Here is a 16,699-nt window from a genome sequence, read left to right on the forward strand (position 1 = left end):
CATGTTTATCAAAATAACAAATTTCTATTAAAATCAAATCAGTTGCAAATATGCAAGTTAATACAAACCTAAACATTGCAATCATTTATCTAATGTAGGTATAATTACTTGTGTATGCATCATTAACTTTGTTATAATACAGGCAGACCTTTCACACACACACTTTGAAATTTTTTTCTAGAAACATCTGTTTCGCTGCTTATTTTTTAGTCACTATTTTTCACACCATAGCCAGTAGCCTGGGCAAAATATTGTTTATTTATTATTTGTTCAATGTTTTTTTTTTCGTCTCTCTTTGTGTTCATACTTTCAGAACTTTGCAAGAGTGAAGATGCAAGTGACCATGTCTCTTTCGTCACTGGTGGGAACATCTCAGAATTTTAATGAGGAGTTCCTGCGTCGCTCTCTTAAGACAATTCTCACATATGCAGAGGAGGACCTTGAACTGAGGGAGACCACCTTCCCAGACCAGGTACTAATATATCCATGAGTACAGTTGTTAATTCAGCTTTTATCATTGTAAGAAGACTGGGGATCAGCTGACAACAAATTGTGTTTGGTTATTTTTAATTAGTTTTTAAGTCATTTTCATATTTGAACTTCACTACATGCTGTTTTCAGTAAATAATGTTTTGATGAAGCAGTATGTAATGCAGGGTGTTTTTTTTCCCAGGTCCAGGACCTTGTATTTAACCTGCACATGATCCTGTCGGACACAGTGAAGATGAAAGAGCACCAGGAAGATCCTGAGATGCTGATAGATCTCATGTACAGGTACAGGGTACAAGTGCATTCTATCAATTATCATTTATTGTTGTTTGGTGTTTTTATGTTTTTATGGTACATGTGTGTCTTTATGTCTATGTCTATGTCCATGTCCAGGATTGCAAAAGGTTACCAGACATCCCCGGACCTCCGGCTGACGTGGCTACAGAACATGGCTGGAAAACACTCAGAGAGGAATAACCACGCAGAGGCTGCTCAGTGTCTGGTGCACAGTGCTGCCCTAGTAGCAGAATACTTGAGCATGCTAGAGGACCGCAAGTATCTACCTGTGGGCTGCGTCACCTTTCAGGTTGGAAGTCTTATTTTCTAAATTCATCTACATATATTCTTGGCCTAAATAATGTCTGCTAATGTGTGTGTTTAAATTGTCTGTTTGTGTGTATGGGTGCTGCAGAATATCTCTTCTAATGTGCTGGAAGAATCTGCAGTCTCTGATGACGTGGTGTCTCCAGATGAAGAAGGCATTTGCTCAGGGAAATACTTCACTGAGATCGGCCTTGTAGGGCTCCTGGAGCAGGCTGCTGCCTCTTTCTCAATGGTGAGAAGAAGAGAAGGAAAAATGTCTGATTAGGTGGATTGATGCTGATGGTCAAATAGTAATATATTGTCATAAATATTGTATTCAAAGGTTTATTTATCCTGAATGATATCATGCAAAGTTCTTGATGCAAAGAGTAGATTGGAGTAGTCAGAGTTACATGCAACTTATTAAAATCTATAGGTTTTGATGTATGTACAAATGGCAAGAAAAAGTATATACTAACATTTGTGTTACTCTCCTTCACAGGCCGGCATGTACGAGGCAGTAAATGAAGTGTACAAGGTACTGATCCCTATCCACGAAGCCAACAGGGATGCAAAGAAGCTAGCCACCATTCATGGTAAACTACAGGAAGCCTTTGGGAAAATTGTTCACCAGGTAAACACATACACATCCTGCAGGTCTCCTTTCTTTTCATACAAAGCTCCGGTGGCTTGAGGTGAGAAGTTGCTGCTGGATTTTATCATGAACCAAAAGAGAAAACGTTTTATTTCACTGGGACTCAGCTTTAATGTATGAGTCTCTTAAGCAGATCCAGCTCTGGGTAACATAAGGTTATAAATTATTTTCTTTCATTTGTTCTTGTGTAAATCCAGTAAGAGCCATGTGGTACAAATGTTGACAGCATGTTCCAAGATCTCAAAATGTCACATAAATGTTTTACACAGGTGCACTTTTGTCACACACCACTGTCACTATTATGAGGCAATGTAGAAATGTGAGATTTCATCCAGCAGGGATTTATATACAACAAGCATAGTTTCTCATCTGCAGTATCTCAGAGCACTCTCATCGTGGCCTTGGCACAAGTAACACGATTACAGCATCACACATGTAGCGTCCTGGATGTGTATTGATGTTGCCTACACACCAGCTGTCACACAGACACAGCTTTGCATGTTTTTATCGTTTGGCATTTTATTCCAGTGTATTTCTGTATTTGTTTAGATTTTGTCTGAGACTTTGCATGTTTTATTACAGTTCTGAAGTAGTAAACAAAGGATGCATGTGGTGTAGGAGATGCAGTTGTGGTTTTTCTTAAAGGCCAGTTGTGTGAGCCATAATGATGTGTCACGTTACAGTGTGGGCAAGGTTACAGTTGCCTGGAGTGCAGAGCAACAGCTCTCACAAAGCGAACGTACTTAGAGACAAAAAGCTGATACACTGTACTCACCTCATCCTCTAAGGATGACGATGAAGGAACCATGTTTACTCGAGAAAACCTTTTTTTCAGACATCAGTTGCTCTGTTCTCCAGCTCTCTACTTAGTAACCTGGATGTTATTCTTTAAGGAGGCCGTTCTCCTTGATGTAACGATCTTGTATGTGTGAGTGCCACCTGTGCGGGGGTGTTTCTGTCTTGTTGTTCACATGTCCTATATTCTTTTTATCACACAGAGTACTGGCTGGGAGGTAGGTGGCTAAACGGTTCCTGCTTGACCCTGCTCATCTTGTTTATCTTGTTATTTCTATTTTATTTCCATCTCTTTGTTTGCCAGCCCTGGGCATTCTGTTGCTCTCTTTGCTTTGATACATACATCATATCCATTAACATCTGCAGACAATGTCATCTGCCTGTCCCAGCTGGGGACACTTGCTGTATCACAGCAGCATCCTCACTGTTTTCCTCTTTAGTGCCTCCTCTTACTCTGCAAGAGGAACATGTTTTTTTTTTTAATGTGACAGTGTTGGCAGGCTGTGCATGGAGCCACAGTGTGTGACACTAATGACAAAAGTCTCAGTGAATGCCTCACTTGCACAATCTGCACTTTTACCATCCTTATCTTCTGTCTGTCTGCTGGTGTGTCACTCTGAACACACTCATTGACTGGCACCGTTTGCTGTCAAACGTAATCTCATCCCTTCAACCACAGGGCTCGATTTCAGTGCACTGTTTCTATGTGAAGGGCACATGTTAGCCTCCATGCTCTAGCTGTGGGCCTTTCTTTCCACACCCCATTAAAAGAGTTTTTAAACACACAGCTTGTTGCTAACTTGCGTTGGGTCGAATCTTGAACCAAAATTCTGAGGCAGTCTCGTGTTTTCCAAGAGGGTTCAACTCACAGTAATCTCAGGATTACTTGATTTATCCCTTTTGATTTTAATTAGTTCGTATTCTTGTCCTCTCTTTTAAAAGATCAAACTAAATCGACCCCTGATACATTTTTTTTCATCCATTCTGTTCTTTTGTTAACAGTATTAACCTCTTGAGTTCTCATGGTTGGTTGCATGACATGGACAGAGCATTCCTTTTGGACATGCACTGAGTGCATGACGTGTTTCTGAAAGTTGTGCATTTTTATTTTCTCACTTTGTCATTTTTCTTCATAACTGTCTGCATGGTCTGGATCCTCCACAACATGTTTATGTTCTTTCTTAAAATCAGTGAAATGTTTTTTTGCTGTTGTTTCTTAGTTTGTGTTACTTCAGTAATTCTCTGGAGGAACTCAATCCTGATTAAAATTTGTTCTGTTTTCTTCTTTTTGATTTCCCTGGTTGCCGACCCTTCCTTTCCACTTTACTTAATTGTGTCTTGTGGTAAGTTTCCTAGTTTTCAGGGCTTTTTTTTTTAAATGACTGAAATACATTATTTATTTGTTTATGTAGTTATTTACAATCTTTGGGTAAATCTGTAGTTGGTAAGAGGGATACCTAAAACTTGAATCAGATTTCTGCAGCTTCCCACTTTCCAATGGCAGACACACTTGTTTTCCACACACACATATGTGTCATACCTGCTGAACTACCTTACTTTATGTACTGTAAGTGTGGAGTTACCTCTTGGATTTTCTTTTCAAATAGAGGTCTGTGCAGTGCTAATTTGGGGGTTTTGATACTTTGTGAGTCATTACAGGGCAGTTGCATTTAGGCATCAGTTTGCCATTTTTGTTCTGCGAATTCAATCTTCTCAATGTTTCTTTTCGTCTTTCTCTGCTCTTTCTGTCGTGGCTGATGAAATCTAAGGCTAACTTTAGCAACTTTCTGTCTGGCCCTCGTCCAGCGGTCTTTGAACTTGGCCAACTTTTTCTCAATACAGGAAAAACATAGACATAGTAAATATGTACAAGTGGACAAAAGAAGGTGTGCATTTATGTCCTAATGGTCGTAAATTAGTGTTTTGAAATAAGCTGTTTCCTTCTGCTTTTTGTTTCTTTGCTGGACATTCTGAGGTGGAACAGTGCAGCTCCCTCTCCTCTGTTTCCTACAGATGTAGAGTTGGAAGAACTTTAGTACAAGCTTGTAAAAAGTTGGAACATGTGGAATGGATATATGCCATGCCTCCCATTCTGTGATCGAGTAAATGTGTGGAAGATGTTCTAGAGGTTGCTGACCTCTTCTTGGGTTTCTACCTGCTGACATTGGCTTTCATAGACATGTCTGAAAACATTTATTTTCAGCTGTATAAATTGCAACACAGTGGGCAGAACAAGTAGAATATTTCCAGATTACAAGGAATTACTGTTACGAAACTCATATCTATGTTAGTTATGTAATTTCTGTGTCAGATTGCCAAACATATGCTTTCACTGGCATTTGTCTTGGTGGGCTACAGTGTCTTCACCCTTCCTTTACTCTAGTGAGATGACGACTGTGAGCTAAAGTCTAATGGATTTCTGATATGAAAATAAACTATAGAAACAAAGTCATCACTTGTTCATCATCATTACTGGCCACCACAGTGAGATCATTATTATAGCGACTTGTTGCTGATTCTCTGTTTAGACGATGGGTGAATTGAATGATGGCTCATGACACCTTGTCTGGATCAGAATAGCATACACATTGTTCAGTGTACATTTAATTCATCTTCCTTCTCACCACTGATCTATAACTTCCTCTGCTTGCAGGATGGGAAGAGGATGTTTGGTACGTACTTCAGAGTCGGATTTTATGGTTCGAAATTTGGTGACTTAGATGAGCAGGAGTTTGTGTATAAAGAGCCTGCCATCACGAAGCTGGCAGAAATCTCTCACAGACTCGAGGTAAGTACAACTAAATGACATTTTGAAATGATCCATTTCTGATGGCTTTCCTATAACGCTTTTTTTCAGGTCTGAAATAAATGTTTCAAAGTTACGTTAATGCCTAAATTAGCTGAAAGCTGTGATTTTTATCATTCTTATTTGTGAAGTGTATGCAATTTGTTAATTTTATAGCAAAACTAATGAGGCTCTGTGTCGTTTTCTTCTCAGGGTTTCTATGGGGAGAGATTTGGTGAAGACCAAGTAGAAGTCATTAAGGACTCCAACCCAGTGGACAAGTGCAAGCTGGACCCAAATAAGGTCAGTGCTGGGCAGAGTGTTTGCTTCCATGGTAGTTGATGCTGCTTTTAAAAGAACAGTAGAAACACAGCCTAAAAACTAAACCATCCTTCCTCCTGCAGGCTTTCATCCAGATCACATATGTGGAGCCTTACTTTGACACCTATGAGATGAAGGACCGCATCACTTACTTTGACAAGAACTACAACTTGAGACGTTTTGTCTACTGCACCCCTTTCACCCTGGATGGGCGGGCCCATGGTGACCTGCATGAACAGTTCAAACGCAAGACCATCCTCACCACCTCACATGCTTTCCCCTATATCAAGACACGGATAAACATTGTGCACAAAGAGGAGGTAGGTGAACTGGTCACAGAAAAGACGAGAGAGCTTTTTCATAGGCTGCACTCAGTCACCCTGGTCACCAAAACCACTTGTGTTTCTGTCACTTTCCAGATTATTTCCACACCTATCGAGGTGGCAATAGAGGACATGCAAAAGAAGACCCAGGAACTGGCCTTTGCCACCCACCAGGACCCTGCTGATGCTAAGATGCTGCAGATGGTTCTACAGGGATCAGTGGGCACAACTGTTAACCAGGTTAACCACATTTTAACATGTATTTCTGAAATAAATACAAGTGGAAGTGCTTTCTTTCCTTTGTACATTGTAATATTCTTGTTAGTTTTGACACTTTGCCATGCAAATGTATAATTACATTATTTAGTTATTTAAGGTAACTTGTTGTAAGATTTATTGAATTGATATTTTTCATATTGTTGTTTCTTCAGGGACCTTTGGAGGTGGCTCAGGTTTTCCTGTCAGAGATCCCCAGTGACCCAAAACTGTACCGACACCACAATAAGCTCCGGCTCTGCTTCAAAGATTTCACAAAGAGGTATGAGCTGTGGATGATGAATTGCATAGATGCGAACAGTGAACTGACAGGATCACATCGTTTTGAGGAAAACAAATCTGCTGATGATCTGTTCGATAATGAAAACTGGTATAGCATTTCACTGTCATTCTCGCCAAAAGGTGTGAAGATGCCTTGCGTAAGAACAAAAGCCTGATTGGTCCAGACCAGAAAGAGTACCAGAGGGAGCTAGAGAGGAATTACCACCGGCTGAAGGAGGCGCTGCAGCCCCTCATCAACAGAAAGATCCCTCAGCTTTATAAACCTGTCCTGCAAGTCAACTCACACAGGTAGGAAGAAAACATGGACACTGACTCGGAAAGATGACGTGTGAGTGTAGATAATACTTTATGTTGTGGATGATGAATTAAATCGTAGTCTTTGTTTTTGCTTTTGTAAAAAAAAAAAAAAAAAAACATAAAAAAAAAATCACGCAGCAAACGGACAGCTTGACAAGGTAGTTTGAGACTACATTTTGTGATGCTGTTTTGAGTCCTTAATGTTCTGTGTTTGTATCATTTGTACAGTTTCCACTTGTCATGGGATTTCTTGAATATCAGTGCATCGTTATAGTTAAAGAAAATAAAAATTAATTAGCAGTGCAGCCCATTAATCAATTAATAACTTAGAGGAAACCATACCACAAAGACATTTTTAGTCATTCAATGTGTTGTTGCAGTGGTGTAAAGTTTTCTGGAATTTTCCATTAGCATCACATATTATCTCGTCATTCACATCAGTATAAGATGGATGTTATCTTGTTCACTTGCCTGTGTAAATAAAATCGTGTTTTTCTATTTCCAGAGATTCCTTCAGCAGGATGAGTCTTCGCAAACTTGACATATGAAGATGAAGAGAAAACAGTTACACATTCACACAACAGAAACTGCAATATTAATTTATTCTCGAGTGTAAATAGGAATGTTTCTTCTAAGTTGGTCAGTGTTTCTGAGACTGAGCTAAAAGAAAGGCTAAAAGTGTTGCAGCTTGGTACGTCATTCCAGTGTCTTAATTTGTTTACAGGAAAACTGTTACACAATCCGAGACGAACAAGTGGATCTTAAAGATTAAATGGACGCCTTGGCATTTAGAATTTATTTGCCGTCCGTTCGTCACAAAAAGGAGCAAGTATTTATTTTCGTCCTTAAGGTACGTTTAAAAAAAGCTAATAATGTGAGCCTTCGGTCTTGAAACCAACAGAAACTACTTGCTGTAACTCAACAAACCACAGAAGATTAAGTGCTGACATTTTTTATTGGTTGATGAAGTGCCAAAAAAGCCTTTTTTTCTGACAAATTTTAACAAGTGACTGCAGAAAAGGAGCAATTTTAAAAGTCAAGGTGTCTTTTTAATGATGTACGATGTGTCAAGAAAACTCTGTATTTAATTTCATGTGTGCACTTTTTTATTATGGTGTAGCAATGCATTTTACAACTTGAAAGTTTATGTAATTCAAAGCAAGGAGAGGGAGAGAAAAAATGAAAAGATGCAAAAAATTGTACCATTATTTATCATGACGCTTTATAATAATTTTTAGTTGAGGCAACAATGTTTTAAAATTAGGTACTTTAAACATCCTTGTATAATTTTATGTAGTTTTGTTTTGTTTATTTTAAATATTTTACTAAATAAATATTTTAATGTTCATTCCTTCTTGCATAGTTAATGTTATTTTTGTCTTTCTTTATTTAGTATTAATATTATGTTGAGGACAAATCAAGACCGCAAAAAGTAGGACGTAAAAAAAGGTTGGTAGAAGTGAACAGGATGGTGCCAGAGGGGAAATATGAAGGTAAAAGCTTTATTGCTTATAGTGTGAAACAACATTAAGATAATTACAGCTAAATGAGTGCAGTTTTAAAGACACTTACCAGGACTATTTTGTTATTTTAAGTTAGCACTTAAACCAAAACCTGTCGTACAAACCTACCAGGGAGTTGAGCTTTATAGTATAATGTGTATTAGGCGTTAATTAGAAGTCAATGATTTTGATTGGACTTTAACTGCTGTAGAACCTGAGATGCTCAGTGTAACCTCTACTAAACATTTTGAACTATATGCAAAGCTTATAGATTTTCAAATGTCAAACCATAAAAGTGGCACAAAAAACTAGGTGTGATTAACTTTAATGTTAAATCATAAGTGTTCACAAGAACAGATTTCTTAAATCCACAAAATCTGGATTTTGTGTGAACTAAATGATTCTTTTTGTATTTTCTGATTCTAACATTTGGCAGAACGTCCTGATCTTTTGTGCAGGATATCCTAAAAAGACCTGCTGAAGTTGAAAATATCTGAAAGTAATATCTGCAGATCCTCCTGTCTCTGAAAATAAAATAAATTATAGCTTAGGTAATATAAAGAATTAAGAAGCTAAGGCTTAAAAATAACAAATCCAGCTTCATAATTCTAGTTTAGTTTCAAAAAAGAAAATTAAACGAGGCAGCTTAGAATAACTTTGCTAAACTAATCTTTTAAAAAAAATAAAAATCAGCTTACTTAAATTTAATTCTTAGAGATTTCGCTCGAGCCTCTGTGTAAAAAGCTTCTGATGTCTGGATTAAACTATGCTTCTACCTAAACAGTGGCAGCATGTTATTAGACACATTGTGTCACTACTTTAACACTAAAGGTTTCAACAGCATAGATTGCATAAATTTTAGTTGAGACAAAAACAGAGAAGGTGTTTCCACCTAGAAACTTAGTGACTGAAGGAAAAAAACTTGTCTAGAGCTCGGTACAAGACATTGGTAAAGTCTTTGGGGAAAAACAAACCAACCACAGTGTATTTCTGTTTTAAACCCGTGAAGTATCTTCAGCATTGCTTTGCAAAAGGAAAGGATGTGTTTTATTTGGCTTGAGTGTAAATCTATTGCAAATATACAGGACTGAATCACCTGTACATGCAATCGAGTAAAAAAATATTTAGCATTCTCACTTGAATACATTTTAGTTCAAAAGTGCTTTTCCAATTTGCAGAAAAGAAATATATAAAGCTCATGAAGGAAAAAAACAAAAACGGGACATATTAAAGACAATGTCAGGGGGGGGAAACAAATCTAAACCAGTGTCCATGAAGTTATGGTGCAGATAACAGTTTACAGAGACATGACAGTGTCATTCAAACAAAACAAAACAAAAGGTTTACTCACATCCAGAACGTAGAAAATTAGTTCTCTATTCATCCGAGTATTTCTAAAATATAACTCTGAGCACGGTGAACGAGCCTGCCCCACAGCGGCACCAGATGGTTGCAGGGCCTCTGGGCTGAAAGGTAACTTCAGTTCAGGAGCTAATATGGTAGCGACAGCATTTTTTGGCACTGCTTGTTGTATTGCAAAAACAACTGTCTGGGTGCTCAGCTGCCAAATAGCCCGACTGGTACAACCCCCTGAGTTAACAGCAGTTCTTGAATTCATGTTGGCATCAAGCTTCGGGCATCCTTCTGTAGAACAGCAGGTATGGCGTCGATGAGGAGCACGTTTCAGGAGAGCAGGCTCGCAGGAACTCCTCCTCCTCAAACAAACGCACCTCAGAGTCATCGAACAGCAGCCATTTGCCCTCGTACTCCAGGAGCTTGTTCAAAGCCTGCTGCTCTGTGGCTTCCACCCCACCACTGGACTCCTCTCCAGCCTCCGACTCCTTTTTAAGTCCTGCGTCTGTATTTTGACCCAGACTGTTGCTAGTTTTTCTCTGTGTAGATCCCTCTGTTGCTCCACTGCTGGTTGCTTTATCTGTGTATTTGCTGCTGTTGCCCCCAAGCTCATAACTGGACAAACTCCTCTGGCCCCCCAACAGTCCAACCCCACTGCCCTCAGACAGCTTCTTGCCGCCTGGTTTGCTGCTAGCCAACCTGGAACCTCTCGGTCCCCTTGCATTCAAACTGAAAGACACCTCTCCATCATCGTAGTCCAGCACTTCATCCTTCACCTGTGTTACGTCTTTATTTCTGTGGCCCTCTTCTTCCTTTTCTGTTCCTTTTCCGTTCTGCATCCAGACTTTCACGTCCTTCAGATCAGACATGCGGACGTAGGCGGTGTAGTGGCCACTGCTGATGGTTACACCACTGTGCATGACCACAGCAAATAGCTGATAGTGCTGATCTTTAGTGGACGAGGGACGCGTGCACCACTCCTCCAGAGACAAAGTCAAAGGCGTCTGTAAGGGAGTGTTCACCTTAGATAGACCAGCATACGGGTCCAATCTAGAGGGAAACGGAAACAAAATTATCTTCAACAGCACTAAAGAACAGCACCCTTTACTGACCTGATCTAAAATTCTATAGAGAGAAGAAAATCTGCTGTCATTCAGTGTAAACTCACTAAAGTTTAGCTGAGGCAAATAAATGTCTGTAGACATATAGAGAAAGTATTTTCTCCATTCTGTCTGTTTGTAAAACTGTTCATTTTTCAATGTTTCTACATTGGATGAAGGAGGAACTTTATACTAAAACAACAGTCTTCTCACAACCAGCATTATTAGTATTATCAATAGCTCAGTGTTTCAACGTATCATGAACAGACTGTCTTTCATAAAGCTTTTGAACATTTAGAAGAAAAATCTGAATCTCCAGTTTGACAATAACCTAAAGATTCCTGGCAAAGGGGCCACTTTTCTAGATAAACTTTACAACTGTCATAGCTCAATAACTTAGCAAAGAAAAGTACAATGTGTTCATCGACTCACTCCAAACCGTTGGCAGAGAAGCGCTTCAGGTGAATGGTGATCACTTCAGGGGTTTTGTCAAACAGCAGACTTCTCTCGGCCTCGGTGTAGTGATGACAGTTCTCACAGAAGTACTTGTCCTCACCAACAATACGCTCCACTGAAGCAAACTGAGCAATGGCCCATTTCAGAGTCTTCAGTTCTGGTTTAGGATCCGGAGAGACTGGAAAGAGTGATACAGTTATCAAATTATTGTGATCTGAAATAAAAACTGAACAGTGTTTTTTCTGACATTTCTAATTGCTGAAGGATCTTTTTTTCTCTCTTGTACAAGACCCTCTTCTAGTTTTATTTTGAAGAAGATAAAAGTGTAAATAAAAACAGAATAAAACAGTTTTGTTAAACTGTGCAGTTATTTAAAATGATTACCTACATAAACAAAGTGTAATCTACAACACATGATTTGAGCTTTCAGTAAAAAATGTTACTGTTACACAAGCTTCAAAAAATTGTTTTATAAATATAAAACATTTGAAAAAATAAAATTTCACCATCTGAGAGGTCGTCTGGGCTGCTGGGCTGGTCCTCGAGCACAGGGACACTAATGTCCTGGAAGTCCTCTCTCCTCTCTGTGAAGCTTTCACACTCCAGACATCGAGTCCTCAGAACCAGCTGTCCCTGGAACAAGCGCTCCATCAGGTCTAGGCCGTCTGAACACAACAGAAACACAGGGAGAAGCTGCTGAGTGATCTGTCATATTGTACGTCAGCAGTCACATATAAAGACCTGATGCTGTCTGATTTCACATGGCAGAAATTCAGGATTTTGATCCGATCTGGTCTGACTTCTAGACCAGTTTGCTGCTACGTGTTCTCCATCCATACTCACTGTAACTCTGAACCCTGCACAGACCATCCTGATAACATACCTTGATGTTTGACTGCCTTCTTGTCTTCAGCCACGCTTTGTGGTGAATGCTCCTCCCTGGTCTTCTCCTTCTGGCTTTCCTCATCACTCGGTCCGTTCTTCAGTTCTGCTTGGTTTTGGTTCTTCACAGTCGTGGAGCTGAGCTTCCCCACGCTACGGAACTTGGAGAAAATGCTCGGCTGTTTTCCAGAAGGCCTCAGCCAGCTCAGCTTCGCTCGCTTCTTTCTTTTGCCATCAGCCTCTTTGGATGCCATTTTCACCTTTCCCCTCGCTGTCACTCCCTCCTTCCTCCTCCCCGTTTAGTTTCTTCATCGCCTCTTCCTTTGCCGCCTCCTGCTCTCCATCTTTGTCTAGGGTGCCGTCGACTGAGATGCCACTTGAGGACTTCCTTTTGGAGCGAGTAAGAGGTTTATTTCTACTGATGAGGTCTTCCTCAACATCCGATTTCTTAGACTTGACAGATTTTGGCTTCTTCTTGGCATTTCCAGCCTCTGTGTCACTTTTTCTCTTTCCACTAACTTGGCCGTCCTCTTCTGAGGGAGTTTTGGATTCAGTTACAGAACTGCTGGGATCTGAGTTGTCATTTTTTATTTTAACCTCTGTTACATCAACATCATCGTTGCCCCTCTTCAACTCCTGCTCCTTCCTGATGGTATCGCAAGCCTCCTGGACATAACCCAGAATACACTGCAGCACCTCCTGTGCATCATGCTGAAGATATCCTTCATACATTGGGTTCAGTTGCCTGCAACACAAAAATAGAGCTGACAATTTGTGGACTGACAGAAAAATAATAATTTATTTCATTTTCTGCAACAATTTTGGACTTAAAAGCTACTGTACACCTCTATTCACTTATGTGTCCATATTCTTATCTATGGATTTTTACTACACAGCTTGATGGAAAAAATTTAAATATAAATTCACAACTCTACATGCAATGAGATATTATGTGGATGTTTAACTACATATTTGTCAATACAATTTATATTTACAAAGTAATTATAAGTCAAAACTAATTCTAAATCAGTTCAGGTTCAAACTTCTACTTATTGTTTTGAACACACAATACATTTGCATTGAACTGAATGATCTAGAAATATATTTGTGTATAATTCATTGTTCAAAATGATCATGTTGTTACCTGAGTGTGTTTAGTATTTTACGAGGTGGTGTAGCGAGCTCTCCTTCACTGAAGCTCTCAGGGTTGAGCAGGAAACTGGACTGCAGCTGCTCCACTGATGTTATCAAGCTGTTGAAGCTCCCAAGGAGTTCAATATGAGCTGGGAAGGACTCGGCTACATCCTCTGACTGCTGAGAATGAGGCTAAAAAAAACCAAACATTTAAACTATAATTAAAAAATAAAGTATTAAAAATCTGTAGGTTCAAATCTGTTCAAATATTTTGGACACAATAACAGGAAATCTCATGATCTGCATTATATTTTATAATATCCCTACAATGTACTGTAAAAGCTGCTGGTGATTTCTGAAAACTTTGTTTGCCAATGTACATTTTGTAAAATAAAAATATAATGTGTTTGACACCCACCTCTTCACTTTTATCACTTTCTTCCTTTAGTTTGTCTTTCTGTCTAGACAGGTCGTGCAGTTTCTTTATGCCGTCTCTGAGCCCTGGGCAGTAGTACAGAACCTGTGAGAGCGATGAGACATCAACCGCTTTGGTCAAGTTATTTTTATCTTGGCTTTATTACAAGGAATCTGTCTGCACACAAAACACGAGAGTGCAATAGACAGTGATGATATAAACAATGACTACTGTATGATGCTGGTTAAAAACTGGATGTGTGGATGTAATAATGCAATAAACTGGGTCTTTACATAATAAAGTATTTCATTATTATCATTACATACAAACACTGCCACTACAAAGAACAGATTAACCGATCCACATCAGGAGAACCCATCATGTATCACAGCTTTATATCAAGTATTAGGATGTGAAATTACATGACTCACACTAAAACATGAAAACAACGGTCAACAAGAGATGTCACAACTGATTAAAGTAAACAGCTTTGAATATTTAGATTTAATAACGGAAATGCATTTCAGAAGAAATAAGGACACACAGCCTTTCTAAATAAATGCTGCTTCTGGTTGTTTGTTGGACTTCATTAGTCAAATAAATGTCAGCTGTGTTGTTTCGCCTTCCTACATGTGTTGAATAGCGAAATAGAGGGACGCTGGACGCTTTGGAATTTTCCTGAACAAACAACTTTCCATTCAGGTCCTAAAACTAGATAAAGAAACCCAATAAAAATTATGAATAGTACTCGAGGTTTCTTAGATAGTTTTGAATGGCAGAAAATTCATATTCAAAACCTGCACCTACCTACAACTAAACAATTAGATCAGAGTGAAATTAATGCCTCCTCAAAGAAATGTCTGTTCAGTAATAACTAAATAAATACATACTGTTTATACAGCAGCAGAAGACTCTTTCTGTATCATGATACATGACCAGGACTGTTTGGTATTTTAACTGAAAACCACAACAACTAGTACCTGCTAAATGTTCATACGCCACTGTATGTGTATGTTACAACCAAATACTTAATACTAAGGGAAATATATAAATTCTGTCTGTGGTAATAACTCACCTGTAAGATACTGTTCAAATAGCAGGTGTTGCCCAGATTGTTGAACCCCACAAAAGGCACCAAGTTCTCTTTTTTCTCACATGGCAGGAGAAGACCAGGTGACGCTGGACATGGAGAAGGACCCGGGACCACCTGATCACAGCCACTGAATAGTTAGAAGAAAAGTTTTATTATTAAGGTTTTATTGTTGCACTTCTAGGGTTGAGCGACAGGGGTGCATTCACAATCCATTTAAATATAAAACCAAACTTTTAACATGTATAAAACAAAAACATAAATTAGCTATATGTTAAGTTTGATCTAAATAATTAGATACAATTCTTATAAACAAGAAAACAATAATTATACAATACAATTCTAGCTGATGCATTTCTAAATATCTGCACAGTTATCAGATTTTCACACTATGTACAGTTAAACATACTGAGATGATCTTGTTAAAATATAAAATTTTGTACATTATTTGATATTATGCACATGCTATTATTGCAATAATAATAATAATAATAATAATAATAATAAATGGATTGGTCTGGAAAACATAATGAAACTGAGACAAATTAACAAAATCACTTTCCACAGCCTAAGATGAGGTTTTCAAATAGCTTTGACCAGTTGTTCAGTGTCTAAATATGTTTAGTTTCTTACAACACAGAAGTGGAAAATATAGCAACTCTTCACCCTGGAGAAGCTGGAACGACCCAATGTTTCTGCCTTAAGCCATTTTAAACCTAATATTAAAATATAAGGTATCTGTGTCTACATATCTATTATTAAACCCTTTTAAATACTGAAGTCGGCACAAAAATATGACTTAAATTTAGTGAAATATGTGACACAACATACCAGACACCTGGCACTGTATTCTTAAGCAACGTAGTGTCATAAAGCTGCGTTTTAATCTTTGTATGACTCCAAATGATTCACACATGGACATCACAGACCCACCTTGCTTCGGGCTCCTCTGGTTCAGCTGTTTTGGGTTCTTCTGCTGGAGGTTCAGAGAAATCCAGAGCCCGTTTAGTTTCTTTCTTCTGGAAGAACTTCAGAGACAGTTTACTCTTCTTGATGGGGCTCCCAAGCGCCGCCACCACATTGTCCCCCTGCAGACCTGGCATCTTCCCTCCTGCACCTTCAGGTGCTCTTCTTTGTTTAATGAGGTTCTACGGAGATGCAACAGCGCACCTCACTGGCGAGAAGAGGAAACGCAGGTTAATTTCAGTGGACGCCATCAGAGTTCAACAACGAAAGTAACTGCGCACTTGAGTTAATACTGCCCACTTATAATATTAAAGCCAACATAGATCAACTAAGTTAAGATAAGTAGATAAGTCTAGTTTGGAGAGTCCAACCCAGCACACGTCTAAACAGCGCATTATATAACAGGTTAGCTAGTAACGCTAACTTACTGGTGTCGCTCGTTTCCACTGCCCTCCTCCACATTTGAAATAAAACACTTTACAACCGTCTTGTCTTTATAATGTTAGGAAGCAGCTGTGATGTAGTAAACAATGCAGAGAAGCTGGTGTTGATGAGCAGTTTGCGGAACAGCAACGCGACTAAACTGGGTCAAACGGAGCGGCGAAGAAGTGGGAGGAGATCAGGGAGCACGCCGTTTCTAACAGTCCCCTTCAGGAAAACGACTTCTCCAAGCCCCTTACAACGTCAGCTCAGGTTTAAAATCTTACCTGATGGAGTCATCGCAGGTTTAAGTTTGATATTTGTCACCGAACACCCCGTCTTAGAGACATTTACCCAGTGTTTGACAATTCAGACGGTGCTACAGAAGTTGGCGCTTTTTCCTGTTAGAGGACCAGCTGGCTGCGACACCGCCGGAACAACAGCACACGAAACATCCGGCAAAACTGTCCCGATAACGGCCACTCCCGACGTTAATCACCATTTAGACTCACACCTAATATTTATTAATGTTTGTAAATGTTTGTAAGATGATTAAACAAGAAAGCTTTACACTCC

At 39.1% G+C, this 16,699-nt stretch overlaps 2 protein-coding genes across 19 annotated transcripts in view; one reads left to right on the plus strand and one right to left on the minus strand.

The window, feature by feature from the left end:
- dock7 (dedicator of cytokinesis 7) overlaps positions 1 to 9,325 on the plus strand; it is a 40,424-nt gene extending 31,099 nt beyond the window's left edge. For 11 of the 18 annotated variants that reach the window (XM_026345785.1, XM_026345774.1, XM_026345776.1 and 8 more), the window contains 13 exons: positions 314 to 472; positions 674 to 774; positions 883 to 1,075; positions 1,181 to 1,324; positions 1,574 to 1,705; positions 2,725 to 2,739; positions 5,184 to 5,309; positions 5,520 to 5,609; positions 5,711 to 5,947; positions 6,047 to 6,190; positions 6,382 to 6,488; positions 6,629 to 6,796; positions 7,311 to 9,325. In XM_026345785.1, the coding sequence (XP_026201570.1) occupies positions 314 to 472; positions 674 to 774; positions 883 to 1,075; positions 1,181 to 1,324; positions 1,574 to 1,705; positions 2,725 to 2,739; positions 5,184 to 5,309; positions 5,520 to 5,609; positions 5,711 to 5,947; positions 6,047 to 6,190; positions 6,382 to 6,488; positions 6,629 to 6,796; positions 7,311 to 7,353 (1,659 nt within the window). In that variant the 3' untranslated portion in view covers positions 7,354 to 9,325. Of the gene's footprint in view, positions 1 to 313; positions 473 to 673; positions 775 to 882; positions 1,076 to 1,180; positions 1,325 to 1,573; positions 1,706 to 2,724; positions 2,740 to 5,174; positions 5,310 to 5,519; positions 5,610 to 5,710; positions 5,948 to 6,046; positions 6,191 to 6,381; positions 6,489 to 6,628; positions 6,797 to 7,310 lie in introns of all 18 variants that reach the window. The other 7 variants (XM_026345775.1, XM_026345778.1, XM_026345782.1 and 4 more) reach the window with 1 other exon arrangement.
- A 141-nt stretch (positions 9,326 to 9,466) lies between these two features.
- On the minus strand, positions 9,467 to 16,534 carry usp1 (ubiquitin specific peptidase 1). Its single transcript, XM_026345794.1, is given in 10 exon segments — positions 9,467 to 10,710; positions 11,193 to 11,394; positions 11,723 to 11,881; positions 12,100 to 12,349; positions 12,351 to 12,843; positions 13,243 to 13,424; positions 13,651 to 13,752; positions 14,723 to 14,867; positions 15,671 to 15,911; positions 16,411 to 16,534. Coding segments are annotated over 9 exon segments (2,481 nt in total). The 5' UTR covers positions 15,841 to 15,911; positions 16,411 to 16,534; the 3' UTR covers positions 9,467 to 9,932.
- Positions 16,535 to 16,699: the final 165 nt, after the last annotated feature.

This window comes from Anabas testudineus, chromosome 4, assembly GCF_900324465.2.
Source record: "Anabas testudineus chromosome 4, fAnaTes1.2, whole genome shotgun sequence".
Lineage (NCBI taxonomy): Eukaryota > Metazoa > Chordata > Actinopteri > Anabantiformes > Anabantidae > Anabas > Anabas testudineus.